Below are 26,165 nucleotides of genomic sequence, written 5' to 3'. Positions count from 1 at the left end.
GTGGTGGGGCCCCAACCCTGCTTGGACACCCAGCCTCCTAAATCTCAATTGTATGTGAGGCTGGTTGTGGGTATAGAAAAGCACTCTGCACATGTTCAGAAGTACTTTTTGTAATTGTACATGTTCTATAGCTAGATTTTGGCATTGAAAACAGATTCCTGGAGAGTCCCAGGAAAACAGAATCCTAGCTCAAAACTGTGGTCTGGGGACAGCAGAGGCTTTGCTGAAGAAACGGTTCTTTCCTAGGGGAGACATATACCAGTCATCATTATCAGACATTAGAAATATCTTAAAAGATGGGTGAGAACAGGGAAGAAGTCACCAACATGCCCCTTTTAAGACCTGGGGTTACCCTGTCCCTTGCTCCCTTTGTGGCACAGGCTTAGACAAAGGGCTGCCAGTTGCAGAGAGTGCTTTGTTCCCCGCTTCCCACCCCAAAATCTTTCATCCAAGCCACACACGTATGTGCACACGCACACACACACACCAGAGAGCCTATATACTTTATACACCAGGGGTGGCCAACATGTGGACAACCCCCCACATCCGTAAAAAAAAAAAAAAAATGTTAACAAAAAAAATGGCATCTGTAGCGCTACAGAGTGCCCAAAGGGTCTAATTTAGCTTGCAAACAAGCTAACATTGGCACTCCATAGTGCTAAGGACATAATTTTTTTTTAAAGTTGGGGGTGGGGCAACCTGCAGACTGCTGCCCACAGGATTGGGGGGAGAACAAAAATGATCCCCCTTACTGCCCACAGTTGCTCACCCCTGCTGTACCCAGAAATATCATACATCAAGGCAATTCCTATTGGTTGAGGATGGAACACCCACTGTAAGGGGTGGATTATTTTGTCTCCACTACAACACTTACACACACGCACACCACTACCACTGGCACTGCAGTGCTTTGGTTTTCTCCATATTCATTAATGCAAGCCACATATAGGAGAAAATAATGTCAATTTAGGGTGCAAAGCCACCTTCTGCCTCTGATGACCCCAGTGTCTGGGGATAATGGTCTGGTTTCATCACCTATCAACTGAATCTGAGACTGCAGCCTGTTTACAAGGCCAAGACAAGATACTGGGCCAGTTCGCACCATGGTTTAAGCCACCATGCGCTGCGGCACATGCAGGCAGCCATTTTGAATATTCAATGCCCGACCGCAGCTTGTTATGTCATGTGAACCCATGGTCTTTTGTTTAGTTATGTAAGGGTTGTTTAACCCTCACATAACCCACAGTCCCCGGGCTCGCATGATACGACAAGCCATGGCTGGGTGTTAAATATGCAAATCATGCCCAGCATGAACCACAGCCAACCATGGCTTAAGCAACCCATGTTGGGCTGTTTTGATCATGCAAACCAGGTCATTTTGTTTTTGGAGGCAGAACAGCAAATGGTGTCCCCAGCTCCAAGTCAAGGTGCACAGTACTCAAGGCTAGTCGAGATATTTTGGCACCTGAGGTGGAAAACCCCGCATACATTGCTCTTCATCTCTGGCAGTAAAAATTCAATAGTAGTAAACGTAATATGTAACAATTTGCCTCCTTCATTTTGTCCCATAGAATTCCTTGACTAAGGATTGATCCAGCCTATATTTGCATAGAATGGCATGGGTTCCATTTCTTAGCACAATGCTAGAGTGTGATGAAACTTCGGGAACTTTTTATAGATAAAATTGATAGATAGCAGCAGTTAAATTGGCAAGCCCTTTTCTGTGGCAGTGGTTCTGCATTTATCGCACGCTGGCCACGTTCAGATGTCACTTTATGCCATGGTGGTTTAAGAAACTACTCACAGTAGCTTATTTTTGAAATAGTTTGCGATGCCCCACCACACAACCAGGTTAATAAACTACTGTGCATAGCTTATTAAGCTACTGTGCATAATCTGACCCACCCACCCCGCCCCCGTCGCACTGCAGTCCCCCCGCCCAAGCATGGGTGCTGTTTCACCCATTCATTACATGGCAGCAGGGACTACAAGGAGAGAAATCCCATGTGCACTAAAAAGGGTGTGTGGCTGTAACACCTTGGAGTTTTGCAGGATCAGGACCAAACTTGATACATAATCTCTCCTAGTTTGGAAGTACTCAATGCACCATCAAAATCCTCAACTGCACATTTCCCCCTCATAGCCCTTGCTGGCTTAGTCACTTTAACATGTTCCCAATAGTGCTAAAGCCCAGAAGGTGCAGAGCGGCAGCAATCTGAACTGCTCTTGCTGCACAACTCCATAGGCTACCAAAATAACCCACGGTAACTGCCAGACAACACAGTAAACCACAATAGGTTAAATAACCTCTACTGCAGACCGTGAGTTATCAGAGTAGGTTATTTTGGCCAAATAAGCCATAGTGGGTTAAACAATTCTTGATAAATGACACAATAACCCACAATGGATTAAATAAGCCATTGTGGTTTATTTAACCTATTGTGGGTTATCATGTCATCCAAACCCAATCATCATCTGCAAGAAGGCCTACTAGCCTACCTTCCTTCTTAATTTTAAGCACCAACTAAAATGTTCCCATTTGCCCAGACATTTGGCTCCTAATGCTGCTTGAGTCAAGTACAATGGATCTTCTTTCCCTGCAAGTCATGGTCTTTCCTTTGAAAAAAATGTGCAGGTTTGGATTTTGATAGTGATTTTACTGGTGAATTGTGAACCATCTGAAGAATTTTAGCATGGACTGTACAGTAGACATGTATACCGCACAATTCTATACATATCTACTCAGAAGTCTCACCAAGGACAATGGAATTACTCCCCTGCAAGTTTGCAAAGGATTGCAACCCTGATCAGCTAAGGGTGCAATCATATGCAAGTAGACAGAAAAAAGTCCTACAACTCCCACCATGCCCCAGTAGGCCTTTATTCTGTCTAACTTTGCATAGGATTACACTCTAAATTTAACTAATTAGTTGGTGGTGACCAACTTTAAATGAAGGCAAATGTTAGCAGGTAGGACTGAGAATAAAAAGCTCTTGTTTATTTTTTGAGGTTGCTTTGCTTTTTATGTGTTCCGTAGAAGAGAGTGAAAAGAAAATATTAAAGTTTTGTGTGTTCATTCTAATAATGAATTGCAGTTTGTGTAGATTCTCACACTTCCTTTAACATCTCAAAAAGGTGCTCTACGGGAATTTTCCAATGAGCTCATTTGTTTAAAATGATTAATCCGTTAAAAGGCAGACAGAAGATCAGCTTTTTAAAAATTAATCACTCAAGTGCCTTAATTTTAGTAGATGTTCACAGTTCTTTTAACAGCTAAAAAAAGGCACATGCTGAGGTCAGGAACTAATTATAAATAAGTATATAAACCAAGTGGAGCACGGAAGTACGGGGAGATACAGTGCATTCTTCCACTGTAGAAAAGAAAACCCAACAAACATTTGAAACCTGGAGTAGCCATGTATGTCTTACTTTACAGAAGACAGTCCTATATTTGAAAGCATCCTTTATTTGAAGGGCTCACCAGTTCAAGTCAGTCTTAAAGATAAAGACCCATAATAAGAAGGGAGAGGGGCCTTGAAGTTGCATGTCAGCAGTGAGCACCTGGACAGCAAGACAGAACAGGCACACAATATGGTGAGATATATTGTATTTCTATTTAAATTATATTATTCCTAAATTTGCATTTCCTCTTTTTTGGCAATGCATAAGTGGCTACCCTAGGGGTACCCTTACTTCGGAGTAGGTCACATCAAACTCTGGAGACTTACTGCTGGGTAAGCATACAGATTGGGATTGTTGGTTGATTGTAATTACATGGACCGGACCTAAGGCAGATAGCGTAGCTATATTAGACCCTCTTTTAAGGTTACATCCAGCTCTGTATCCAAATATATCCATCATTCAAACATAAGTGGATTGCATTATTTGTTTACTGAACTTGGGCGGAATTCCTGCTGCTAGCACGGAGTTGCCCTTCACCCATTAAGTCCAACTTTGTGATTTAAGACCACTGAGATACTGGGAAAATCAGGGCTCCTTCAAATATAATAAAGCCCTAATAACGGGGGAGGGGGGAGATTAAGATTTCATATATAATCAGGAACATTATAAAAAGAGGGAGAGCAGAAGAGGCTGGAAATTCGGGTTTCTTGAAGCATAAGAGCCCTCCTGCGACTGCTGTCTTTTCTCCTTTCCTCACAGAGCCTCTAAACTGTAGGCGATGGGCCTAGTTATTCAAAGGAACTTTATAGTTACCTCCTAAGAGCCTCTGGACATCCTCTGGAAGGGTACCACCTCCTGCAGCTTGCATTGGAGAGACTCCTGAGTTTAGAAAAACCAAACAAGCAAAAATCTGCTGTGGTTCTTTTGCTTGTTGCTGCTAACTGCCTCTGAAGAAGAAAGGAAGCAACGAAGGTAGAGCACGCTGTGGGGAAAGGGGGAGGGGCTATTTGATTTTTTACAAATACAAAAAAGGTCCTTCTAGGCAGCTGCAAGCCCCAGCTTCTCCGGAACAAACGTGAAACCTGTCCTGAACAGACACCTGTGAGAGAAGGCAACCGCTGCAGCTGCAATTAGTCTGTCGTTTTCTGGAGGGGCATTGGCTCCTGCCTCCAGAAAAACTGGCACAGTTGCAGTCCAAAGCAATCACTGGTGCAGCTAAGACTGGGCCTTGGAGCTAAAGTCCAGAGCCTCAGCCCAGGGGTCCCCTAAACGATCATCCAGAGAGCAAAGGCTGCAGAAGCAAACTTCATTTTATTCCTGTTGTCACAATAGTGCCATGATTTAAGCGAGTTTAAAATGCAAAAATTGCACATACTCAGATTTTTTAAAATCAGGTTGGCTTAACAGGAATGTAGAAGCAGTTTTAAAACATGGTTTAAGCTGTTGGAGGGGAGAAAGACAAATGTTAATTGTGTGCTTCAACAATTGAAGTGATATACATGCATTTCATTCATATATTATACTTCTATACTACCAATAGCCAAAGCTCTCTGGCCAGTTTACAAAGATTTAAACCTTAAAAATACATTACACATAGTATAAACAGATGGCAAACAATCCTGTGTAGATGGGCGGCCACCTCCAAACTCGGCAGCAGCAACCTATTCAATGCAGGGCAGGAGAAACACAGAGGGGATTGTTCCTGCGGCACTTCTCCTGCCCTGCATTTGCGGCTAGATGGCCGATTTCGGCCGTCTAGCAGCAGGAAGGCGGAGCAGGGGGGAGGCTACCAGACAACACATTGGATGTGTCCTACCGTCATTTCTGCTCTCCCCACCCCGGACACTCCTCTTAAGAGTGCAGAGCACAGGGCTTTTCCTGTGAGGCAGCGCAGAAGGGCGGAAGGGCGGTTCTCCAGGAACTGACCTTGGAGCATGGACTCCGAGGTCAGTTCTTGGAAAACAAGATATCCTATGGCCGTCTAGCCACTGACTAGCGGCTGTAGGATTGCTCCCTCCATTGTTTAATACATGGTGATCTAAAGTGCCCCCGCATATAAGCCGATTACATCCAGGGTCTAAAATTACTTAGCTGCACCACCGAAAGCGATGTCCCAAGGTCTGAACAAAGCCATAGTGAGAAGAAGGCAGAAGTTACATTGGTGCTCTAGAATTTAGGCTACAAACATATACATACTTTCATGGGAGTAGTACACAGTGAATAAGGAAATAACATGCATAGGATTGCATTGTTAGAAAGACAACTCTGACCTAGATAGTGGCTATCTACTGCCCAGATTTCTTTATAACTGTGGTACTAAATGTTTAGCTTTCAAAAACAACAACACAGGATGGCATTCTGAATAATGCTAATTTCAGTTTTTAATGCCTGAAAATTACAAGCTCTGATTAATGGAAGAGGGAATCTGATGTTCAAGCATCTTTCTGCAACCCAGTCGTAATGGGGTAGAAACTTAGTATTTTTTGTCAAAACAGAGGCTGCAATTCGCATGGTTCTTTAACTTGGGTTTCTCGACACATATAGAAGGCCGAGATCTATGCTGCAGTCCTATTCTCACTTACCTGGGAGTAAGCCCCATTGAATTCAGTGGGACTTACCTCAGGGTAGACATGCATAGGATTACACTGGTAGCTAGTGAATCAAGAGAACAGCCATTCCTGTTAGGGCTTTCGTCTTCAACTACTAGGGTTGCACCCTAAGTGGGTCAGAACAGCAGCACTATCGCCATACAAATACTTAGTAAAAAATTAAGAAGTAAAAAGTTAAGCAGTCAGGTAATGTTGGATTTTGGACTTAAGGATCTTAAGTGCCCCTCCCCCTTTAGATGGTAATGTGGCTGCAATCCTAAGCACACTTACTAGCGAATTAGCCCCACTGAACAGAGTGGCCTTTAGGCATGTATAGGCTCCCACTACTTGTAAAATGCGGTAAGCAATTGCTGCTGCATTTGGAAGTCCCCCAAGCTCATTCTGCAGAGTGGAGCCCTGGCCTTCTGCCCCATGGCCCTACGCTCACGGTGCCACTGTTGAAGACTACTGCTGGCGTAGTAGAAGGAAAGGCTAGCAGCCTACTCCTAACCAAGTTTGTTCGTGCATACTTATTAGGGTATATGTCCCATTCAACATAGGTGGACTTGACATCCGACTTAGGATAGCACTATACATTTCAAAGAGGAAAGGCTCAATATCATGGAAAATGCGAGAACCTTGCAGCCTGCTCCTATGTTTGTTTACTCAGCAGTCTCATTATGTAAGTGCACATAGGACTGCGGCCTTAAGCGCATACATTGTGGAAGCTAGCATGAATTGCTGCAATAAGCCAAGGCCGGGCTGCATTCTTTGAACTTCTGTTTTAAGTGAAGAAGAGGAAAAAGGATGTGGTGTGTTTGAATCAGATAGAGTGCAAGATTAATTGCCGGATGGTTCTGGGGAGGCAAATGCAGCATCCCTTCATCAAAATTGCTGTCCTTGAACAGTTCAGGCCCGGCTTTAAACTGGAACTTGCAAACTTAGCCCTGGGTTCATTTTTCAAGCCCTGACTCACGCAAACAAAAGAAAACACTTCTTCATAGTTATAGTATACATTTCTTTCATCACTGAGGAATAGTAGAGCAACCCCTGGCTCTTATCATACCTTTTCCCAAGGCTCTTAAGGCAACTGTATATTATTATTATTATTATTATTATTATTTACATTTCTATATCACCCCATAACCAAAGCTCTCTGGGCAGTTTACCACAATTAAAAACATAAAAAATGCAGCATACAGAGGTAAAGGGTGCAATCCTATGGCTGCTAGACAGAGGCTAGACTGCCATAGGATTTGTTGGTTTCTGGAAACCGAGCTTGGAGCCAGAGCTCCGAGCTTGGTTCCCAGAAACCTCACTCCCTGCCGCCTTGTAGGCAATGCAGATCGTCTCTGGCTCTGCGCTCGTAAGAGCAGCACGGAGCGGGTGAAAAGGGGCATTCCCGGGGGTGGGGAGGGAAGGAGACTGCAGAAGCGCCGTTAGGATGCTTCCTATGCACTCGCTGGCCTCCCCCACTCTGATGCACCAAAATTGGCTGCCTAGCCACACAGGGCGGCTGGAGCACAGAGGAGAGGATCCCCTCCGTGCGCCACCTGCCCTGCATTGGATAGTTGGCTGCCTCGGAGTTCGAAGGTGGCCAACTATCCCCATAGGATTGCACCCTAAAAGCCATTTACATAAAAATCATATCAAGCGACAATATAGACAAAGACAACGTATATTAAAAAAAACACCTTCAAGCAATCAACCATAACCATAAGGCAAATCCAGGATCAATTAAAATTAATCATATGCTGCCAAATACCCGGAGAAGAGAAACACGTTGTCCTGGAGCCAAAAAGATAACAATGTTGACAGCAGGCGGGCCTCATCGGGAGATCATTCCATAATTGGGGGGGCACCACTGAGAAGGCCCTCCCCCTTGTTACAGCAGGCAACACGCAGGCCATATGCAGGCACTGCCACCTCCCGAAGCAGCAACCGCACCACTAAAATTTGCAGTTGAAAAAGATACTGGCAGTTTGTTTTCAAGCTACATTTGTCTGTTTTAGCTTTCTGTAGCAATTTGCCACCAAAAATCAACTACAAATCAGGGAGGGAGGGGGATTCCACCAATGAATTCAGTAGCATGGTGGCAGCAGAAATGCAGCCCACAGGGGGCCACAAACGGCCCCTAGACATTCCAAAGTTGCCCACCCTTGCAATTTAGTTTGGAGTATGTCCCACTGAACTTAATGGGACTTGCTTCTGAGTAGGTATGCAGAGGAGTGTGCTGTAAAACACTATATAATCTGTACACAGCCCATGAACTTTTCTGCAAACCTCAAAGAAGTGGTGGGTTTTACTCCTGTTGAGAAGTAGAGAATAAGCCTGAACCTGAGCACACTGGATATGTTCCACTGCATAAACAAAGATTAGCATGAAATAGAGGACATTATAGAGACTATAGTCCAAACAGATGCCTCTGAGTGCTCACACACACACCCATGCAACGTTAGGCAAAAACAACTTAAGAGTAAGTTGTTAAAATCCTGCCAGACAAATCTGATCTCATTTTTTGATCAGGTAACCTCCCTTGTGGACTGTGGGAATGCCATGGACATAATATACCTCGACTTCAGCAAAGCTTTCGACAAAGTGCCGCATGATATACTATCTAGCTCAATCTAGCTCAAAGTGGGCTAGATGAAACAACTATCAGGTGGATCCACAGTTGGCTACAGAATCGGACTCAAAGAGTGCTGATCAATGGGATCTTCTCAAACTGGGGAGAGGTAACAAGCGGGGTACCGCAGGGCTCAGTCCTGGGCCCAGTGCTCTTCAACATTTTTATTAATGACTTGGAGGAGGAGGTGCAGGGAAAGCTGATCAAATTTGCAGATGGCACAAAATTGGGCGGGATAGCTAATACCTTGGAAGACAGAAAAAAAAGTCAAAGTGATCTTGATAGGCTGGAACACTGGGCAGAAAACAACAGAATGACATTTAATAGGGATAAATGCCAAATTCCGCACCTAGGAAAAAGAAACCAAATGCACAGTTACAAGATGGGGGATACTTGGCTCAACAACACTACAAGTGAGAAGGATCTTGGAACTGCTGTACATCGCAAGCTGAATATGAGCCAACAATGTGATGTGGCTGCAAAAAAAGGCAAATGCTATTTTGGGCTGCATTAATAGAAGCATAGCTTCCAACTCCCGGGAAGTACTAGTTCCCCTCTACTCAGCACTGGTTAGGCCTCCTCTTTAGTACTGTGTCCAGTTCTGGGCACCGCACTGTAAGAAGGATGCAGACAAGCTGGAGAGGGTTCAGAGGCGGGCAACCAAGATGATCAGGGGACTGGAAACAAAGCCCTATGAAGAGAGACTGAAAGAACTGGGCATGTTTAGCCTTGAGAAGAGGGGAGATAGGATAGCGCTCTTCAAGTACTTGAAAGGCTGTCACAGAGAGGAAGGCCAGGATCTCTTCTCAATCATCCCAGAATGCAGGACACAGAATAATGGGCTCAAGTGACAGGAAGCCAGATTCCAGCTGAACATCAGGAAAAACTTCCTGACTGTTAGAGCAATACGACAATGGAACCAATTACCTAGGGAGGTAGTGGACTCTCCCACACTGGAGGCATTCAAGATGAGGCTGGACAGCCGTCTGTCAGGGATGCTCTGACTTGAATTCCTGCATTGAGCAGGGGGTTGGACTCAATGGTCTCATAGGCCCCTTCCAACCCCACTATTCTATGATTCTATGAGTATATTGTTACAGGTATCCAAATTTTCCAGGCATGTGAGAAGTTCAAGGTGTGCAATGCTTACCCAGGTTTGGTTTCCTTTGAAAGGAGGTCACAGTCACTGCAGGCTTATTGGCATTTTATAATATGTGAATTTATTACAAATATACATGTTCAGCATAAAATTTTCCAACAGCCAAAGTCCACGGTTCCCATATTAGATCTCTAGGGAGACAGCAAGCCACCCTAAGATGCTTCCCAATCCCCCCAGACTCATCTCTCTCTTCTCCATCTGCCTCAAACTGCTGTCTGTCCTTTTGTTTTCTTTTACCCAGGGTGCAGGGAGAGGTAAGCCCTGATTCCCCAGTGGCTCTTATCCTTTTGGAAGGGTCTCCAACCATCCTATTCGCTGAAGGCCACTTGTTGAGAACAATCACCCCATTTCCTAACAAAGAAAAGGTACTTGGCAACTTTGGCAGAACAATTGAGGCAGTCCCCAGTTTCATTAAACTTTTCCTGTCCAAGCCCAAATCTCATAACAATATCCACACTACAAACTGATATCAGTTTCATACCAGTTTATTTATATTTATATCCGGTATTTATATATCACTTTTCAGGGCAAAGCCCTCCCAAGCAGTGGTGTAGCTAAGACTGGACCTCTGAGTCCAGCCCCCCCCCACCCAATGACAATCCAGCGAGTGGCAGGTGATGAGAGCATCAGGACAGCAAAAGCAAACTCTATCTTATTCCTGTAATCATGATGGAGCTATGATTTAAGGGGGCAATCCTATGCATGTTTAGATAGAAAAAATGCCTACAACTGGCTGGCTGGGGAATGCTGTGAGTTGTAGGACTTTTTATGGCTAAACATGCATAGGATTTATTTATTTATTAGATTTATTAGCCGCCCATCTGGCCGGCTACCCAGCCACTCTAGGCACCGTACAATACAAATAACAACACAAAATACAAATTTACATAATCAACTGAACAAAACAACATTGCTCTAGAAAACCCTAGCCCATCCCAAATGCCCACCTGAACAGCCAGGTTTTCAAAGCCTGGCAGAAGCTCATCAAAGAGGAGACATGGCAGAGGTCACTAGGGAGGGAATTCCACAGAGTGGGGGCAACCACAGCAAAGGCCCTCTCCCTAGTCCTCACCAGCCTAGCTGTTCTGGCTGATGGGACAGACAGAAGACCTTCCGAGGCCGATCTCATTGAGCAGCGTCCCTGGTGTTGTTGGAGGCGTTCCTTAAGATAGACAGGCCAGAACCATATAGGGTTTTAAAGGTCAATGCCAACACCTTGAAATGGGCCCGGAAAACAATCAGTAACCAGTGCAACTCCTTCAGCACTGGAGTGATGTGGACTTGCCATTGGCTGCCTTTAATCAGGCAGGCTGTTGCGTTCTGCATAAGCTTCAACTTCTGAACTGTCTTCAAGGGTAACCGTACATAGAGCACATTACAGTAGTCTAGGCGAGAGGAGACCTGGGCATGAACTACTGATGGGAGCAGATGGTTAAGGAGGTAGGGGTGCAGTTGCTGTATCAGATGGAGCTGGTACAGCGCCACCCAGCTCAAGGCTGACACCAGAGCTTCCATAGATAGCTGGGAGTCTAAAATGACCCCCAGACTGCAGACTTGGTCCTTCAGGGGCAGCCACACCCCACTGAATACCAGGTCAACATCCTGCAACCTCCCCTTGTCTCCCACCAAAAGTACTTCGGTTTTGTCGAGGTTCAGTTTTAGCTTAGTCTGTTCCATCCAGCCACTCACCAACTCCAGACACTTGGACAGGGTTTCTACAACCAACCTTGGCGAGGATATCACTGCCTTGTTGTGGCGAAGGGGCTTATGTAACTCAGTGAAGCCATAAGCTATGCCGTGCAGGGCCACCCAAGACGGACAGGTCATGGCAGAGAGTTCTGACAAAATGTGGTCCACTGGAGAAGGAAATGGCAACCCACTCCAGTATTCTTGCCAAGAAAACCCCATGGAACGTATCACAAGGCTAAAAGATATGACGCCGGAAGATGAGACCCTCAGGTCGGAAGGTGTCCAATATGCTACTGGGGAAGAGCAGAGGGTATTTCCAAGTAGCGCCAGAAAGAGTGAAGCGGCTGGGCCAAAGCCGAAAGGACACTCAGCTGTGGATGTGTCTGGTGGTGAAAAGAAAATCCGATGCTGTAAAGAACAATATTGTTTAGGAACCTGGAATGTCAGATCAATGAATCAAGGTAAGCTGGAGGTGGTCAAACATGAGATGGCAAGATTGAACATCGACATCTTGGGAATCAGCGAACTAAAATGGACAGGCATGGGTGAATTTAATTCAGGTGACCATCATATCTACTATTGTGGGCAAGAATCCCTTAGAAGAAATGGAGTAGCACTCATAGTCAACAAAAGGGTGGGAAAAGCAGTACTGGGGTACAATCTTAAAAATGATAGAATGATCTCAGTACGAATCCAAGGCAAACCATTCAACATCACAGTAATTCAAGTCTATGCCCCAACCACTGAGGCCGAAGAAGCTGAGGTTGATCAGTTCTATGAAGACCTACAACACCTTCTAGAACTAACACCAAAAAAAGACGTCCTCTTCATCATAGGGGATTGGAATGCTAAAGTAGGAAGTCAAGAAATCACCGGGATAACAGGCAGGCATGGCCTTGGTGTACAAAATGAAGCAGGACAAAAGCTAATAGAGTTTTGCCAAGAGAACATGCTGATCATAGCAAACACTCTTTTCCAACAGCACAAGAGGCGACTCTACACATGGACATCACCAGATGGTCAATATCGAAATCAGATTGATTATGTCCTTTGCAGCCAAAGATGGAGAAGCTCCATACAGTCAGTAAAAACAAGACCTGGAGCTGACTGTGGCTCAGATCATGAGCTGCTTCTTGCAAAATTTCGGCTTAAATTGAAGAACGTAGGGAAAACCACTAAACCGTTCAGGTATGACCTAAATCATATCCCTGATGAATATACAGTGGAGGTGAGGAATAGATTTCAGGGATTAGACCTGATAGACAGAGTGCCTGAGGAACTATGGACAGAGGTCCGTAACATTGTTCAGGAGGCAGCAACGAAATCCATCCCAAAGAAAAAGAAATGCAAGAAAGCAAAGTGGCTGTCTGATGAGGCTTTACAAGTAGCTCACGAAAGAAGGGAAGCGAAAAGCAAGGGAGAAAGGGGAAGATATACCCAACTGAATGCAGAGTTCCAGAGAATAGCAAGGAGAGACAAGAAGGCCTTCTTAAGTGAACAATGCAAAGAAATCGAGGAAAACAACAGAATGGGAAAGATTAGAGATCTCTTCAAGAAAATCGGAGATCTCAAGGGAACGTTTTGTGCAAAGATGGGCATGATAAAGGACAAAGAAGGCAGGGACCTAACAGAAGCAGATGAGATTAAGAAGAGGTGGCAAGAATACACAGAAGAACTATACAGGAAAGATCTGAATGTCCCTGATAGCCATGATAGTGCGGTCACTGAACTTGAGCCGGACATCCTAGAGAGTGAAGTCAAGTGGGCCTTAGGAAGCATTAGTAACAATAAAGCTAGCGGAGATGACAGTATTCCAGCCGAGCTATTTAAAATCCTAAAAGATGATGCTGTTAAAGTGCTGCATTCAATATGCCAACAAATCTGGAACACTCAACAGTGGCCACAAGACTGGAAAAGGTCAGTTTACATTCCAATTCCAAAGAAGGGCAACGCCAAAGAGTGTTCAAACTACCGCACCATTGCGCTCATTTCACATGCCAGCAAGGTGATGCTCAAAATCCTACAAGCTAGGCTTCAGCAGTATGCGAACCGAGAACTACCGGAAGTACAAGCTGGGTTTCGAAGAGGCAGAGGAACTAGAGATCAAATCGCCAACATTCGCTGCATCATGGAGAAAGCAAGAGAATTCCAGAAAAACGTCTATTTCTGCTTCATTGACTACGCTAAAGCCTTTGATTGTGTGGATCACAACAAACTGTGGCAAATTCTTAAAGTGATGGGATTACCAGACCACCTTACCTGTCTCCTGAGAAACCTGTACGAGGGTCAAGAAGCAACAGTAAGAACCAGACATGGAACAACCGAGTGGTTCAAAATTGGGAAAGGAGTACGACAAGGCTGCATATTGTCACCCTGCTTATTTAACTTATATGCAGAGTACATCATGAGAAATGCCGGGTTGGATGAATCAGAGGTCGGAATTAAGATTGCTGGGAGAATTATCAACAACCTCCAATATGCAGACGATACCACCCTAATGGCAGAAAGCGAAGAGGATCTCAAGAGCCTCTTGTTGAGGGTGAAAGAGGAGAGTGCAAAAGCTGGTTTGAAACTCAACATTAAAAAAACTAAGATCATGGCATCTGGCCCCATCACTTCCTGGCATATAGAAGGGGAAGAAATGGAAGCAGTGACAGATTTTACTTTCTTGGGCTCCAAGATCACCGCAGACGGTGACTGTAGCCATGAAATTAAAAGACGCTTGCTCCTTGGGAGGAAAGCTATGGCCAACCTAGACAGCATAGTAAGAAGCAGAGACATCACCTTGCCGACAAAGGTCCGTCTAATCAAAGCTATGGTTTTCCCAGTAGTAATGTATGGCTGTGAGAGCTGGACTATAAGGAAGGCTGAGCGCCGAAGAATTGATGCTTTCGAACTGTGGTGCTGGAGAAGACTCCTACGAGTCCCCTGGACTGCAAGGAGGTCAAATCAGTCCATCCTAAAGGAAATCAACCCTGAGTGCTCATTGGAAGGACAGATAATGAAGGTGAAGCTCCAATATTTTGGCCACCTAATGCGAAGAGAAAACTCCCTGGAAAAGACCCTGATGCTGGGAAAGACTGAAGGCAAAAGGAGAAGGGGACGGCAGAGGATGAGATGGCTAGATAGCATCACCGATGCAATGAATATGAACTTGAGCACGCTCCGGGAGAGAGCGCAGGACAGGAAGGCCTGGCGTGCTATGGTCCATGGGGATCACGAAGAGTCGGACACGACTGAACGACTGAACAACAACAACAGAGTTGCATGTCATCCGCATATTGGTTACACTGCACCCCAGACCTCCTGATGATAGCCCCCAGTGGCTTCACATAGAAGTTACATAACATCGGGGAGAGAACAGAACTCTGTGGCACCTTGCAAGTGAGCAGCCAAGGGTCTGAAGTCTCCTCCCCCAGAGTTGGCTTCTGGTACCTGCCAGAAAGGAAGGAACAGAACCACTGTAATATGGCGTCCCCTATGCCCAACCCCTCCAGGCAGTCTAGGAGGATGCCTTGGTCAACTGTATCAAAAGCCGCTGAGATCAAGGAGCACAAGGAAGGAGCATTCGCCCCTATCCAGAGCCCTCCCCATATCATCCACCAAGGCCGTTTCTGTCCCATGCCCAGGCCTGAAGCCTGACTGAAATGGATCCAGATAATCAGCTTCTTGCAAGTGTGCCTACAACTGCAACGCCACCACCCGCTCAATCACCTTGCCCCAAAATGGCAGATACAAGACCGGGTGAAAGTTGTTCAAGTCTTGGAGATCCAAGGAGGGCTTCTTTAACAGTGGTCTTATCACCACCTCCTTGAGGGCTGATGGCACTGAGGGAGGCATTCACCACTGCCTTGATTCCCTCCCTAAGTCTCTCCCTGCAGCTTATAATGAGCCAAAATGAGCAAGGATCGAGTAAGCAGGTGGTCGGCCTTAAAGATGAAAGCACCTTGTCCACTTCCTCAGAAGGAAGAAGCTGGAACTGATCCCACACAACCGGTCTGCCACTGGCCGCCCCTCGTTCACTAACTGTATCACAGCACACAGAATAGCACTCCTGATCAGGTCAATTTTATCTGCAAAGTGCTTTGCAAACTCATCACAGGAGGCCTTAGAATGCTCCATTGGTTCTGGAGCCACTGGACCAAACAGATTCTAGACCACTTGCCTCCTGAGACAGCACTCTGCCGATGCAATAGAGGCAACAACAAAAAAATCATTTTTGCTGCTCTTATCGCCATGTGGTAGGCTGAAGCTACAGCTCTAGCCCCCATGTTCAGTCGTCTTCGGAGTGAGATTTCCGCCACCAGCACTCTAGCCATCTCACCTCCCTCTTCAGAGCTTGTGACCATGGGGTGAACCATGGTGCAGTCTGAGCTCTGTTCAGGGGGACAGGGCATCTCAGAGCCACCCAGTCTAATGCCCCAGTGATTGCAGCATTCCAGCCATCCACCAGGGTCTCGACCAAGCGGCCGTTTGCATGCTTCAGAGAATCCCCAAGCGCAGTCAGGAATCCATTTGGATCCATAAGATGCCTGGGGCAGACCATCTTAATGGGTCCTCCACCCCTGTGGAGGGGTTGTGGAACCAAGAAGTCCAAGCTCACCAGGTAGTGATCTGACCATGACAAGGGGGTGGTGGATATACCCCCAATTTCCAGCTCACTCCCCACCTCTCTGGAAACAAACACAAGGTCTAACGCATGACCGGCTACATGGGTGGGCCCAGCTGGAATAGGGTGCAGCTCCCAGGAAGTCATGGTCTCCATGAAGTCCTGAGGCACTCCCACCAGGATAGCCTCCAAATGTACATTGAAGTCCCCCAACACCAACAAGTTAGGGGACTGCACATGCACATCAGAGACCACCTCAAGCTACAACCCAGGCTCTGTGCTCCCTTGTGGCTCCCCTGCGTTGTTCACCCAAGTTATAAGCCTTCTGGGGTCGACCGAAAGCTGTGCGTTCTTTCTAGCACAGAGGGGTGGAGCAAGCTCCCCATAGCTCCTCCTTCTCTGGCTGATGTATAGGACCAGGCTGGACTCCCTCCTGTGATGATGTTCTTCCTGGGAGGCAGGAGGTGCAGCCCACAAGTGGCCCTCGGTTCTCTAGGCAATGGATGAGGCCAGAGTCTGCAGATTGCATCCTAAGTGGGTTTATATGCAAAACTGCATGTGCTCAGAGTATTATTTTTTTTAAGCAGGTTTGGGTTTATTGTTGTTCTAACATATCAGGAAGGTAGAAGCAGTTGTAAAGCATGGAGTAGTGGTTGTGCGGTGAAGATAAATGGTGGTTGTGTGCTTTACAACTGAAGTGATACACACAGCCATCTAAAAGGGGACTCCATAAGATCATTAAGTCCAGGGTCTAAAATTACCTAGCTGCACCTCTGCTCCCAAAGGGCTCACAGACATGATTTAAAAAAAAACCCATAAAATACACATGCCATTGTTCATTGTTCAGTCGTGTCCGACTCTTCATGACCTCATGGACCGTAGCACGCCAGGCCTTCCTGTCCTCCGCTCTCTCCCGGAGTGTGCTCAAGTTCATACTCATTGCATCAGTGATGCTATCTAGCCATCTCATCCTCTGCTGTCCCCTTCTTCTTTTGCCTTCCATCTTTCCCAGCAACAGAGTCTTTTCCAGTGAGTTTTCTCTTCACATTAGGTGGCCAAAATATTTGAGCTTCAGTAACACATGCCATAGTTTCCCCCAAAGAACTGTAATCTGAGAAAGATACTGAGAACTTTCTGGTACAGATCTTTATCATTTCCCAACTACTATTTCCAAAGTTCCTTGGGAAGATGGAATTACTATTAAACCAGTCTAAGTCTATGGTGTAGATGGAGATGTTTGATTTATTAAAACACATAATTAAATAATTAAAACAAATTAATTAAACCCTGTCAGTGGTTTTCAAACTATTCTGAGGAGCCTCAGGATTCTTTGGAAGTTTATTAAGTATTCTTCAGTGAGAAGATTAGTAATGTTGAACAAGCATCATGAAAGACAGTTTGCCCATTACTACCAATTTTCCCCTGCAATGCATAGCCACAGGATATTTTTCTAGGTCACGCTCTTAGCTCATAGAGGGTGACAGGATCAACAGGCCTGTGACCAACACAGGATGGACTGTGTACATCCTGGAATATGCTCCAGGATCCTTAGCAACACACAAAGGGTCCTCAGCATACAAGGGGTTCCTAAAGGTAGCTGTAAGATTCTTCAGGGACCCAGGCAAAGCCAGAGAAAGTGTTCAGGGCAAAGCATGGTTTTATTAAAAGTATTTTAGTAGAAATGGGTATTTAGGATGAGGCTCCCAGAATATGCCTGCCTAAGCAGCTTTAGCTTGCAGAAAGAGAATCTGAGTACTGACCAAACCCTGGAGAGAACTGCTCCAGATTCTGGTATATCAGAACTACTAAAAAGAATGGAGTGAACATCTAAACATTATGGTACTGTTTTTGAAAATCAGTGCCCTAGGGGCCTAACAACATAGGGGGATACACGTGTCCCCATCCACACGTTGAAAAAACACATGGAGGAGGCTGCGTGGGCTAGTTAAGGCCACTGCCAGAACTGCATGCCACCTCCGCTGTCCCATGAATGTCCAATGGATGTTCCTGAGAAAGAGTTCTCTGTGCATATAAATGGACATGCAGAGAGTTCCTACACTCAAGGAGGGACACTGTAGGGGCTCTCTGCGGATACTTCTGTATGCAATCTGTATGTATCACAATCATCCACTGGACTTTCTTCAGGGGACAGGGAGGCGGTGCATGGCAGGGCTTGCTTGCAGAGCCCTGAGAACCTCTCCATGTGCTCACTGAATGAACATTAGGTTTTCACGTTGACACAGGCAAGCATGTGCAAGCAAACCCTGGCATCCCTTTTATTTCATTAAAAGCCACTTCAGAAGGGAGCAGTTTGGAGAGCTGAAGCAGCTTAACCCTTTCCCCACCGGTTATTTCTCCATTCCAAATTTACACAGACACACCATGCACAGAGCACTTCCTGCCACCCCCACACAGTGTTCCAAACAAGCAGAACCGTGAGCTGAATACTGGCTCATTCTGTCCTCTAGAGGGCAGAAACATTTAAAAAAATTACTGCTTATTTCTTTGTAAAATACAGCAGATAAATTCTATCTTTTCCCCAATACTGATTGGTATAATAGGACACAAACACACTGACATTGCACTGTCACTCTTCCATTTCCTTTTCACAGATTATTAGATGCAGAGATTACATAGGAAGCTGCCTTATACCGGGTCAGGTTTGTGTCCATTTTGCCCAGTATTGTGTACTTTTACTAACTGCAGAGTGTCTAGCCAAGGTCTTTGATATCACCTGCTACCTGATCCTTTAAACCAGTTTCCCCCAACCTGGTACCCTCCAGATGTTTTGGACTTCAACTCCCATCAGCCCCAGACAGCATAGCCAATGGTCAGGAATGCTGGGAGTTGTAGTCTAAAACAACCAGAGGGTGCAAGGCTGGGGAAGTCTGCTTTAAGCTGACATATTAGGGATTGAAATTGAGGCTTTCTGCATGCTTTCCTCCTCAGCTGTGTTCCCTGCTCCTCAGCTGTGTCCCCTGCACAAAGCAAGGTGGGGGAACCACCTATGGTGACATAAATCATGGATTTATTAAGGCTGAGATCCAGTGTGTATTTACTAGGGAGTAAGTACCATTGAACTTAATGAGACTTATCTCTGAAGTGGGAAAGAGATGCTCCTTGGATTTTTTTACCTCAGCCACTAGACATCTTGGACTGCCCCAGCCTAGTTACTGCCAATGGTGAGGTACGATTGTTGTAGGCCAAAACTTCTGGAGGACCATAAGTTGCCCACCCCTGTTCTAAAGCATTGTTTAGCACCAACCCCTTGTACCTTCTATCTCCTGCTGTGGGAGAAGACAAGAGCTGGGTGGGAGGGGAGCCCCAAGCTGCCAAGGTCCCCTCCATGGGAAGGCAGGGATTTGACTAGAACAGTTTTAGTCAACCGGAGATCTCAGAAGGACACACAATATGCCATTGCTTGATCTCCATTCCTAGTAGGAAAAACACTGATTCACACTCTGATCTCCAGTTCCCCTTGATTGATGCAACCAGGAACGGGCTGAATTTGGTCTCTGAATTTCAATGCTGATCTTAGGTCCTGGAGCATCTACACACAAATCCTTGTACCTCTTGTCTTATTTATTTCATTTTTATACCACCAATAGCTTAAGCTCTCTGGGCGGTTCACAAAAATTAAAACCACATAGTACTATATAAAATATAAAAACTTAAAACTACAGCATAAAAGTACAACCAGAATTACTCCTCCTTAGCTCAAATTAGCTTCTCCATGCATTAATATTGCCAGGTTATTAGTTGGAGACCATACAGTGCTGGATGTTTTTTGAGTGGGGCACCAACTTTATATTTATATATCTATCTCCTCAACAATAACTGTAATAATCAAATAATGCCTTATTGTTGTTCAGTCGTTCAGTCATGTCCGACTCTTCGTGACCCCATGGACCATAGCACGCCAGGCCTTCCTGTCCTGCGCTCTCTCCTGGAGTGTGCTCAAGTTCATATTCATTGCATCGGTGATACTATCTAGCCATCTCATCCTCTGTCGTCCCCTTCTCCTTTTGCCTTCAGTCTTTCCCAGCATCAGGGTCTTTTCCAGAGAGTTTTCTCTTTGCATTAGGTGGCCAAAATATTTCAGCTTCAGCTTCAGTATCTGTCCTTCCAATGAGCACTCAGGGTTGATTTCCTTTAGGATGGACTCCTTGCAGTCCAGGGGACTCGTAAGAGTCTTCTCCAGCACCACAGTTGGAAAGCATCAGTTCTTCGGCGCTCAGCCTTCGTTATAGTCCAGCTCTCACAGCCATACATTACTACTGGGAAAACCATAGCTTTGATTAGACGGACCTTTGTCGGCAAGGTGATGTCTCTGCTTCTTACTATGCTGTCTAGGTTGGCCATAGCTTTCCTCCCAAGGAGCAAGCGTCTTTTAATTTCATGGCTACAGTCACAGTCTGCGGTGATCTTGGAGCCCAAGAAAGTAAAATCTGTCACTGCTTCCATTTCTTCCCCTTCTATATGCCAGGAAGTGATGGGGCCAGATGCCATGATCTTCGTTTTTTTAATGTTGAGTTTCAAACCAGCTTTTGCACTCTCCTCTTTCACCTTCAACAAGAGGCTCTTGAGATCCTCTTCGCTTTCTGCCATTAGGGTGGTATCGTCTGCATATCGGAGGTTGTTGATAATTCTCCCGGCAATCTTAATTCCGACCTGTGATTCATCCAACCCAGCATTTCTCATGATGTACTCTGCATATAAGTTAAATAAGCAGGGTGACAATATGCAGCCTTGTCGTACTCCTTTCCCAATTTTGAACCACTCGGTTGTTCCATGTCTGGTTCTTACTGTTGCTTCTTGACCCTCGTACAGGTTTCTCAGGAGACAGGTAAGGTGGTCTGGTACTCCCATCACTTTAAGAATTTGCCACAGTTTGTTGTGATCCACACAATCAAAGGCTTTCGCGTAGTCAATGAAGCAGAAATAGACATTTTTCTGGAATTCTCTTGCTTTCTCCATGATCCAGCAAACGTTGGCGATTTGATCTCTAGTTCCTCTGCCTCTTCGAAACCCAGCTTGTACTTCCGGTAGTTCTCGGTTCGCATACTGCTGAAGCCTAGCTTGTAGGATTTTGAGCATCACCTTGCTGGCATGTGAAATGAGCGCAATTGTGTGGTAGTTTGAACACTCTTTGGCGTTGCCCTTCTTTGGAATTGGAATGTAAACTGACCTTTTCCAGTCTTGTGGCCACTGCTGAGTGTTCCAGATTTGTTGGCATATTGAGTGCAGCACTTTAACAGCATCATCTTTTAGGATTTTAAATAGCCTTGTGATACGTTCCATGGGGTTTTCTTGGCAAGAATACTGGAGTGGGTTGCCATTTCCTTCTCCAGTGGACCACATTTTGTCAGAAGTCTCCGCCATGACCTGTCCGTCTTGGGTGGCCCTGCACGGCATAGCTTATGGCTTCACTGAGTTACGCAAGCCCCTTCGCCACAACAAGGCAGTGATCCATGAAGGGGAATGCCTTATTAGCAGTCAGGATTCTTGGCAGAAAGATTGGGTCCAGGGGAAGACTGGCCAGAATTAAGACTTTGGCTCAAGGTGTGCCTTTTGTTTCGTATAATTAAAGATAGATTGAGGCAAATGTTAATATATAGTTCATGCTCCCAGATTTTGACTCTGAATTGGCTTGAACTAAGTGTTTACTTTACTCCAACTGAAGGGAGTGGAGTCTTGGCTTTCTTCACATGGAGCTTTTATCCCGCAATTGAGATTGCTCCTTCATGAAAGTCTGTGGGCTCTTTACATGACGCCATGACCCTTCAGGGCGTCTCCTGCTCTAAATTCTCTTTGTTCCTTTTTTAAATAGATCGCAGATAATGGGGTTCATCACACAGAGCTTTTATCCTGCTACTGAGATGGCTCTCTCTTGGATGTTTGCGGGCTCTTCACATGACACCGTTAACCTCCAAGGTGCCTCCCTCAATTTCCCCCAGCCTATCTCGTGTTTTCCTCAAACACAAAAAATGTCTTTTTTCCAGCCCACGGAACAGGAGCACCATCACCTCCCCATCAAACTCTCCAATAGCAGAAGAAACCACTGTGTCTGCCTGCTGTGAGCATTTGTTTTCGGTTGTTGGGGGCACGGTCAGGATGACGAAGGCATTGATGATGGGCTGTGGGGCATGTCGTACGAGGGAGATCCTGAGTGGGGTTGCACGGAAGGTGACCAAACAGATTTGACAGGCCCGAGGGCAAGAATCGTCTGCTACTCCTGCCTCCGCATTTCTCAGTTGGAGGGAGAAGAGAGTAAAATGCCTCCCTGCAATGAAGGGAGACACATTTGATCCCCCACCCCACCAAGCTCAGAAGCAACGCCCTCTGTTGATTCAGAGCACCCTATTAAGTTCAGTGGGGCTTACTCCCACATAAGTGTGCCAAGGGTTGCAGACTGACAGCACAATCTTACATTTATGTCTACTCAGACGTAAGTCAGAGGTTTCCTGGGGGCTACAAGATAACACTACAGCAGAAGTTAAGCTACGAAAACAAGACTCTCCCCTCCTCCTTTGCACACATGCCAGGGAGGGAGGGAGGCACTCCCTCAGTTCAAACCACATGGCTGCTGTGTAAAGAAGCCCTTCCTAATCTCCCAAAGAAACCAAAAGCAGGAAGCTCCGGAAAGGATGTGGGGTTTTGCTTAATGTGGAGACATCCAATGAGCTATCAAATTACCCTAAGGATTGACGAAAGTCCCTTACCTGGTCCCGCAGCTTGCTTTGCAGTGGGGGGGAGGCGCTTTGGTTCTCCCCCTGAAGTTCAGGCCGGGGGGGGGAGGCGCCCCGCCTCGCCCGGCCGAAATTCAGGCAGGGGGGGAGGCGCCCCATCCCTCGCTGCCGAAATTCAGGCCGGGGAGAAGCGCCCCGTCTCCCCGGCCGCGAAATAAAAAAGTAAATGTAAAAAAAACCCCACACACACACGTGATAGGCTACGTAACGATTTACGTAGCCTATCACGGCTAGATTTCCAAAGTCAGCCGTGACAGGCTACGTAAATCATTACGTAGCCTATCACGGGTGACTTTGAAAAAAAAAAAAAAGCGCGGATGCAAATGGCGGCGCCCATGGGCGCCGCCATTTGCGTTCCTTATAATGGCCTGCAGGAAGCCATGACTGGCAGACTAGAACCCTATGCAGGAGCATTCCGGTTAGCAGGATGAGGATATACTGCAACATACTGCCCTTATTTTCGCCGTAGTCTACGTAAATCTTTACGTAGACTACCCGGGCCCAAGTAAGGAACTTATTAAGGAATAAATAAGGAATGCAAATGGCGGCGCCCATGGCGCTTTTTTTTTCAAAGTCACCCGTGATAGGCTACGTAATGATTTATGTAGCCTATCACGGCTGACTTTGGAAATCTAGCCGTGATAGGCTACGTAAATCGTTACGTAGCCTATCACGTGTGCGGTGTTGTTGTTTTTTACATTTACTTTGTAATGGCAGCGGCAGCTGGTCGGAAGACCGGCCGCTGCCCCTGCCCCCGCCGAACCGCTGCCGGGACCCGCTGCCAAGAGGGACATTCGCAGGAGGTAAGTCCCATCCCGGGGGGGGCCGGAGAATTCCCCCAACAATTTCGGGGGGCCGAATGTGTTGGCATTCGGCCTCCCCGAGATTTGTGGAGAAATTCTCCGCCATCCCTAAATTACCCCACTGTGTTCCGCTTGAGTTTCCTCAGTGAAAAGAGGAAAAGCGGCAAGAAGAGGAGCTAGATCAATGAAAGTTAATGGAAGACTCAGATATGGGGAGAAGGAGGGGGACAAAGGAGGGGGAAAGGAAGCACGAGAAAAAGGAAGTCGTTGTGATCCTGCATTTGAAACGGAAGCAGAAAGCCCCATTTTAAATGCAGGATTTTAGGCTGGTGTAGAGATGCCCCCACTGCCTCCCAGTGGATGAGAAAGTAGGAAGAGAAGAGATGTGGTATCCAGACAGGCCATTAAAAAGCAAACAAACCTGGAGTGAATGAGCTGCCCCCACCCCTACGAAGTGAAATAGCTTCCCTTTTGGACTCTGTAAGAAGTACTACACATGAAAATATGGTTAAGACTTGTTTCTGATATGAAGAAATTAACCTGCACATGATATACATTAAAGTAACTTCTGTCCAAGTGTCCATAATAGTTTACTCGCAAGCCAATTTGAAGTCTGAGCGGATACATGTTATATTACAGCAGTGCTGGCAGTACGCAGCAGAAGCAGCAGTAACTGCTACAAAGCACTGAGCCCATTCCCCAAGCCCCCAAATCCCAGACCCATCAATCTATAGTATCTAAACACAGATGGCCACACATACAGATGCATACACAACCACCCATTTACCAAGCTAGTATTAGCAATAAATAGCAATGATAAAAAGGCAAACAGGGCTCCTCTCTCTTCTTTCCCTTTTAGGATGCATGCAAACTGTCCCATTGTGGTCTAGGGTTACTACTGCAGAGGAACCCCTATGAGGTGTGAACGTTGTTTTGCTCCAGTCAGAACCCTTCTCAGTGCCTGCCAGAGCTCAGCCTTAGAACACGTGAAGATGAGGCAGCATCTGTGCATGTGCAAAGTGCATTCCCCTCACCCGTATGGCCACAGCCAGCAGCCCACACAACTGGGGGCAGCCTTGTAAGTTGGAATGCATCGCTTCCAGGCAGGTTTGAGCCCTGGCACTTGTCATTTTAGAAATTAATCACTGTCAGGGACCAATTTGGAGCAGGCGAGACCCCAAAAAAAGGCTGCTGGTAGTGACTGGCAAATTCTACTGCAGCGCTGCCATATCTCATCAACATTTCCTGCGCCTGAGATGCCAAGCTGCCTCCCCTAACACAGCGTGATAAGAGCTCCACCTTATTCATCTCGGGCTCTTCTGAGTTCACCAGGCAGCCTCTCTCTTTAGCGATAGCCTATTAAATGGACACATTCCTTTGAAGCCTCCTCTTGATTTTGAAATCCAATTTTCCCCCAGCAAAGTCAGGAGATCTGATTGGGGGTAACTATGGAAACTGAGCTCAGGGGAGGCGGGGTGAGGGGGGGTGAGACTTGAAGGGAGTTGAAAGAGCGGCAAGGTTAAAAGAAAAAACACCCTGTAATCGAAAGTCAGGCAGGGCTTTTGGCACCAGAATATCAGAGGATCTGGAGAGGAGGCTGGCAGGGAAGACATGTTGCTTCCCAGGGTGAGGGGTCTTCTGTGTGGCTGGGTCCCAACACCTGTCAGGAGAGGTAAGAAGTCCCGCTTATCCTGTCACAACAACCTGGGACAGTATCTGAATACTCAAATGCATTTAGGTCACGGTCTATTCTCACCCGCGCTCTCCCTGCTACATCAAAATCCTGGCCTGCCCACCCCACCCCCGCCTCTTCTAAAAGGTTAACAAAAAAGTGTGACAAGGTTAAACCACACCACCTAGGCTCAATGGCTGTCTTCTACCCCTGCCTCACCTCCCAAAAGGCAGCCCTGGCGTTAATCTGAATTTTCTTGCAATTAAAGAAAGATAAGGAACAGGCAACAGGCGGTGAAGGGTTGTTTTGAGTGTGTGTGTGTATACACACACACACACACACGGAAGTAGACAGCCCCAACACTAGGCATATTTGAAGCAGCTCACAACAGGCAGTAGATGGGGGGTCCCCATTAATAAACAGCAAATTATTTAGTTTAGTATTATATTTTTAGCAATATGTTGGGCACCATTTTGATTTTCTGCCTCAGGCACCAAGATGTCTTGGGCCATCTCTTGTAAGGGCAATGAGCAGTTTCCCAGTCTCCATTTGAGCAGAATCCAGCTAAATTCGCACTGAGAGAGGTGTGTATTATCTCTCTTCAGGTTTCACCATGTACCACTTCCTTATCTCTTAAACAACAGCTGCCAGCCAGCCAGCAAGGAGCTCTTATCTTGCTCTTCTTGGGAACCCTATACAGGTGATAGCCTGGAGCATGTGGAACTTAATTTAAAATAGAGTGCCTGAGTATGTGCAGAGTTCCACAACCTGCTACCCCATGCCTAGGATTAGGTGCAGTAGTTTCCCCTGCAAGGCATGTGGTTTCTAAGTGGCATGAGGCCCAGCATCACTCATTTTAGAAAATAAG

At 46.1% G+C, this 26,165-nt stretch overlaps 1 protein-coding gene across 15 annotated transcripts in view; it reads right to left on the bottom strand.

The window, feature by feature from the left end:
- Positions 1–4,351, bottom strand: part of SKAP1 (src kinase associated phosphoprotein 1) — a 433,456-nt gene extending 429,105 nt beyond the window's left edge. For all 15 annotated transcript variants that reach the window (XR_014783847.1, XR_014783846.1, XM_084804860.1 and 12 more), the window contains exon 1: positions 4,216–4,351. Coding sequence is in view for 13 of the 15 variants with exons in the window: in XM_084804860.1 (XP_084660986.1) it covers positions 4,216–4,270 (55 nt within the window). In the remaining 2 variants the exon portion in view is untranslated. The remainder of the gene's footprint in view (positions 1–4,215) is intronic.
- Between the last annotated feature and the right edge of the window lie 21,814 nt (positions 4,352–26,165).

This window comes from Heloderma suspectum, chromosome 6 (assembly GCF_057233095.1).
Source record: "Heloderma suspectum isolate Gila_16-S chromosome 6, 16-S_ref, whole genome shotgun sequence".
Classification (NCBI taxonomy): domain Eukaryota; kingdom Metazoa; phylum Chordata; class Lepidosauria; order Squamata; family Helodermatidae; genus Heloderma; species Heloderma suspectum.
Note: the sequence above shows the minus strand (reverse complement) of the source record. Positions and strands in the feature narration are given on the sequence as shown.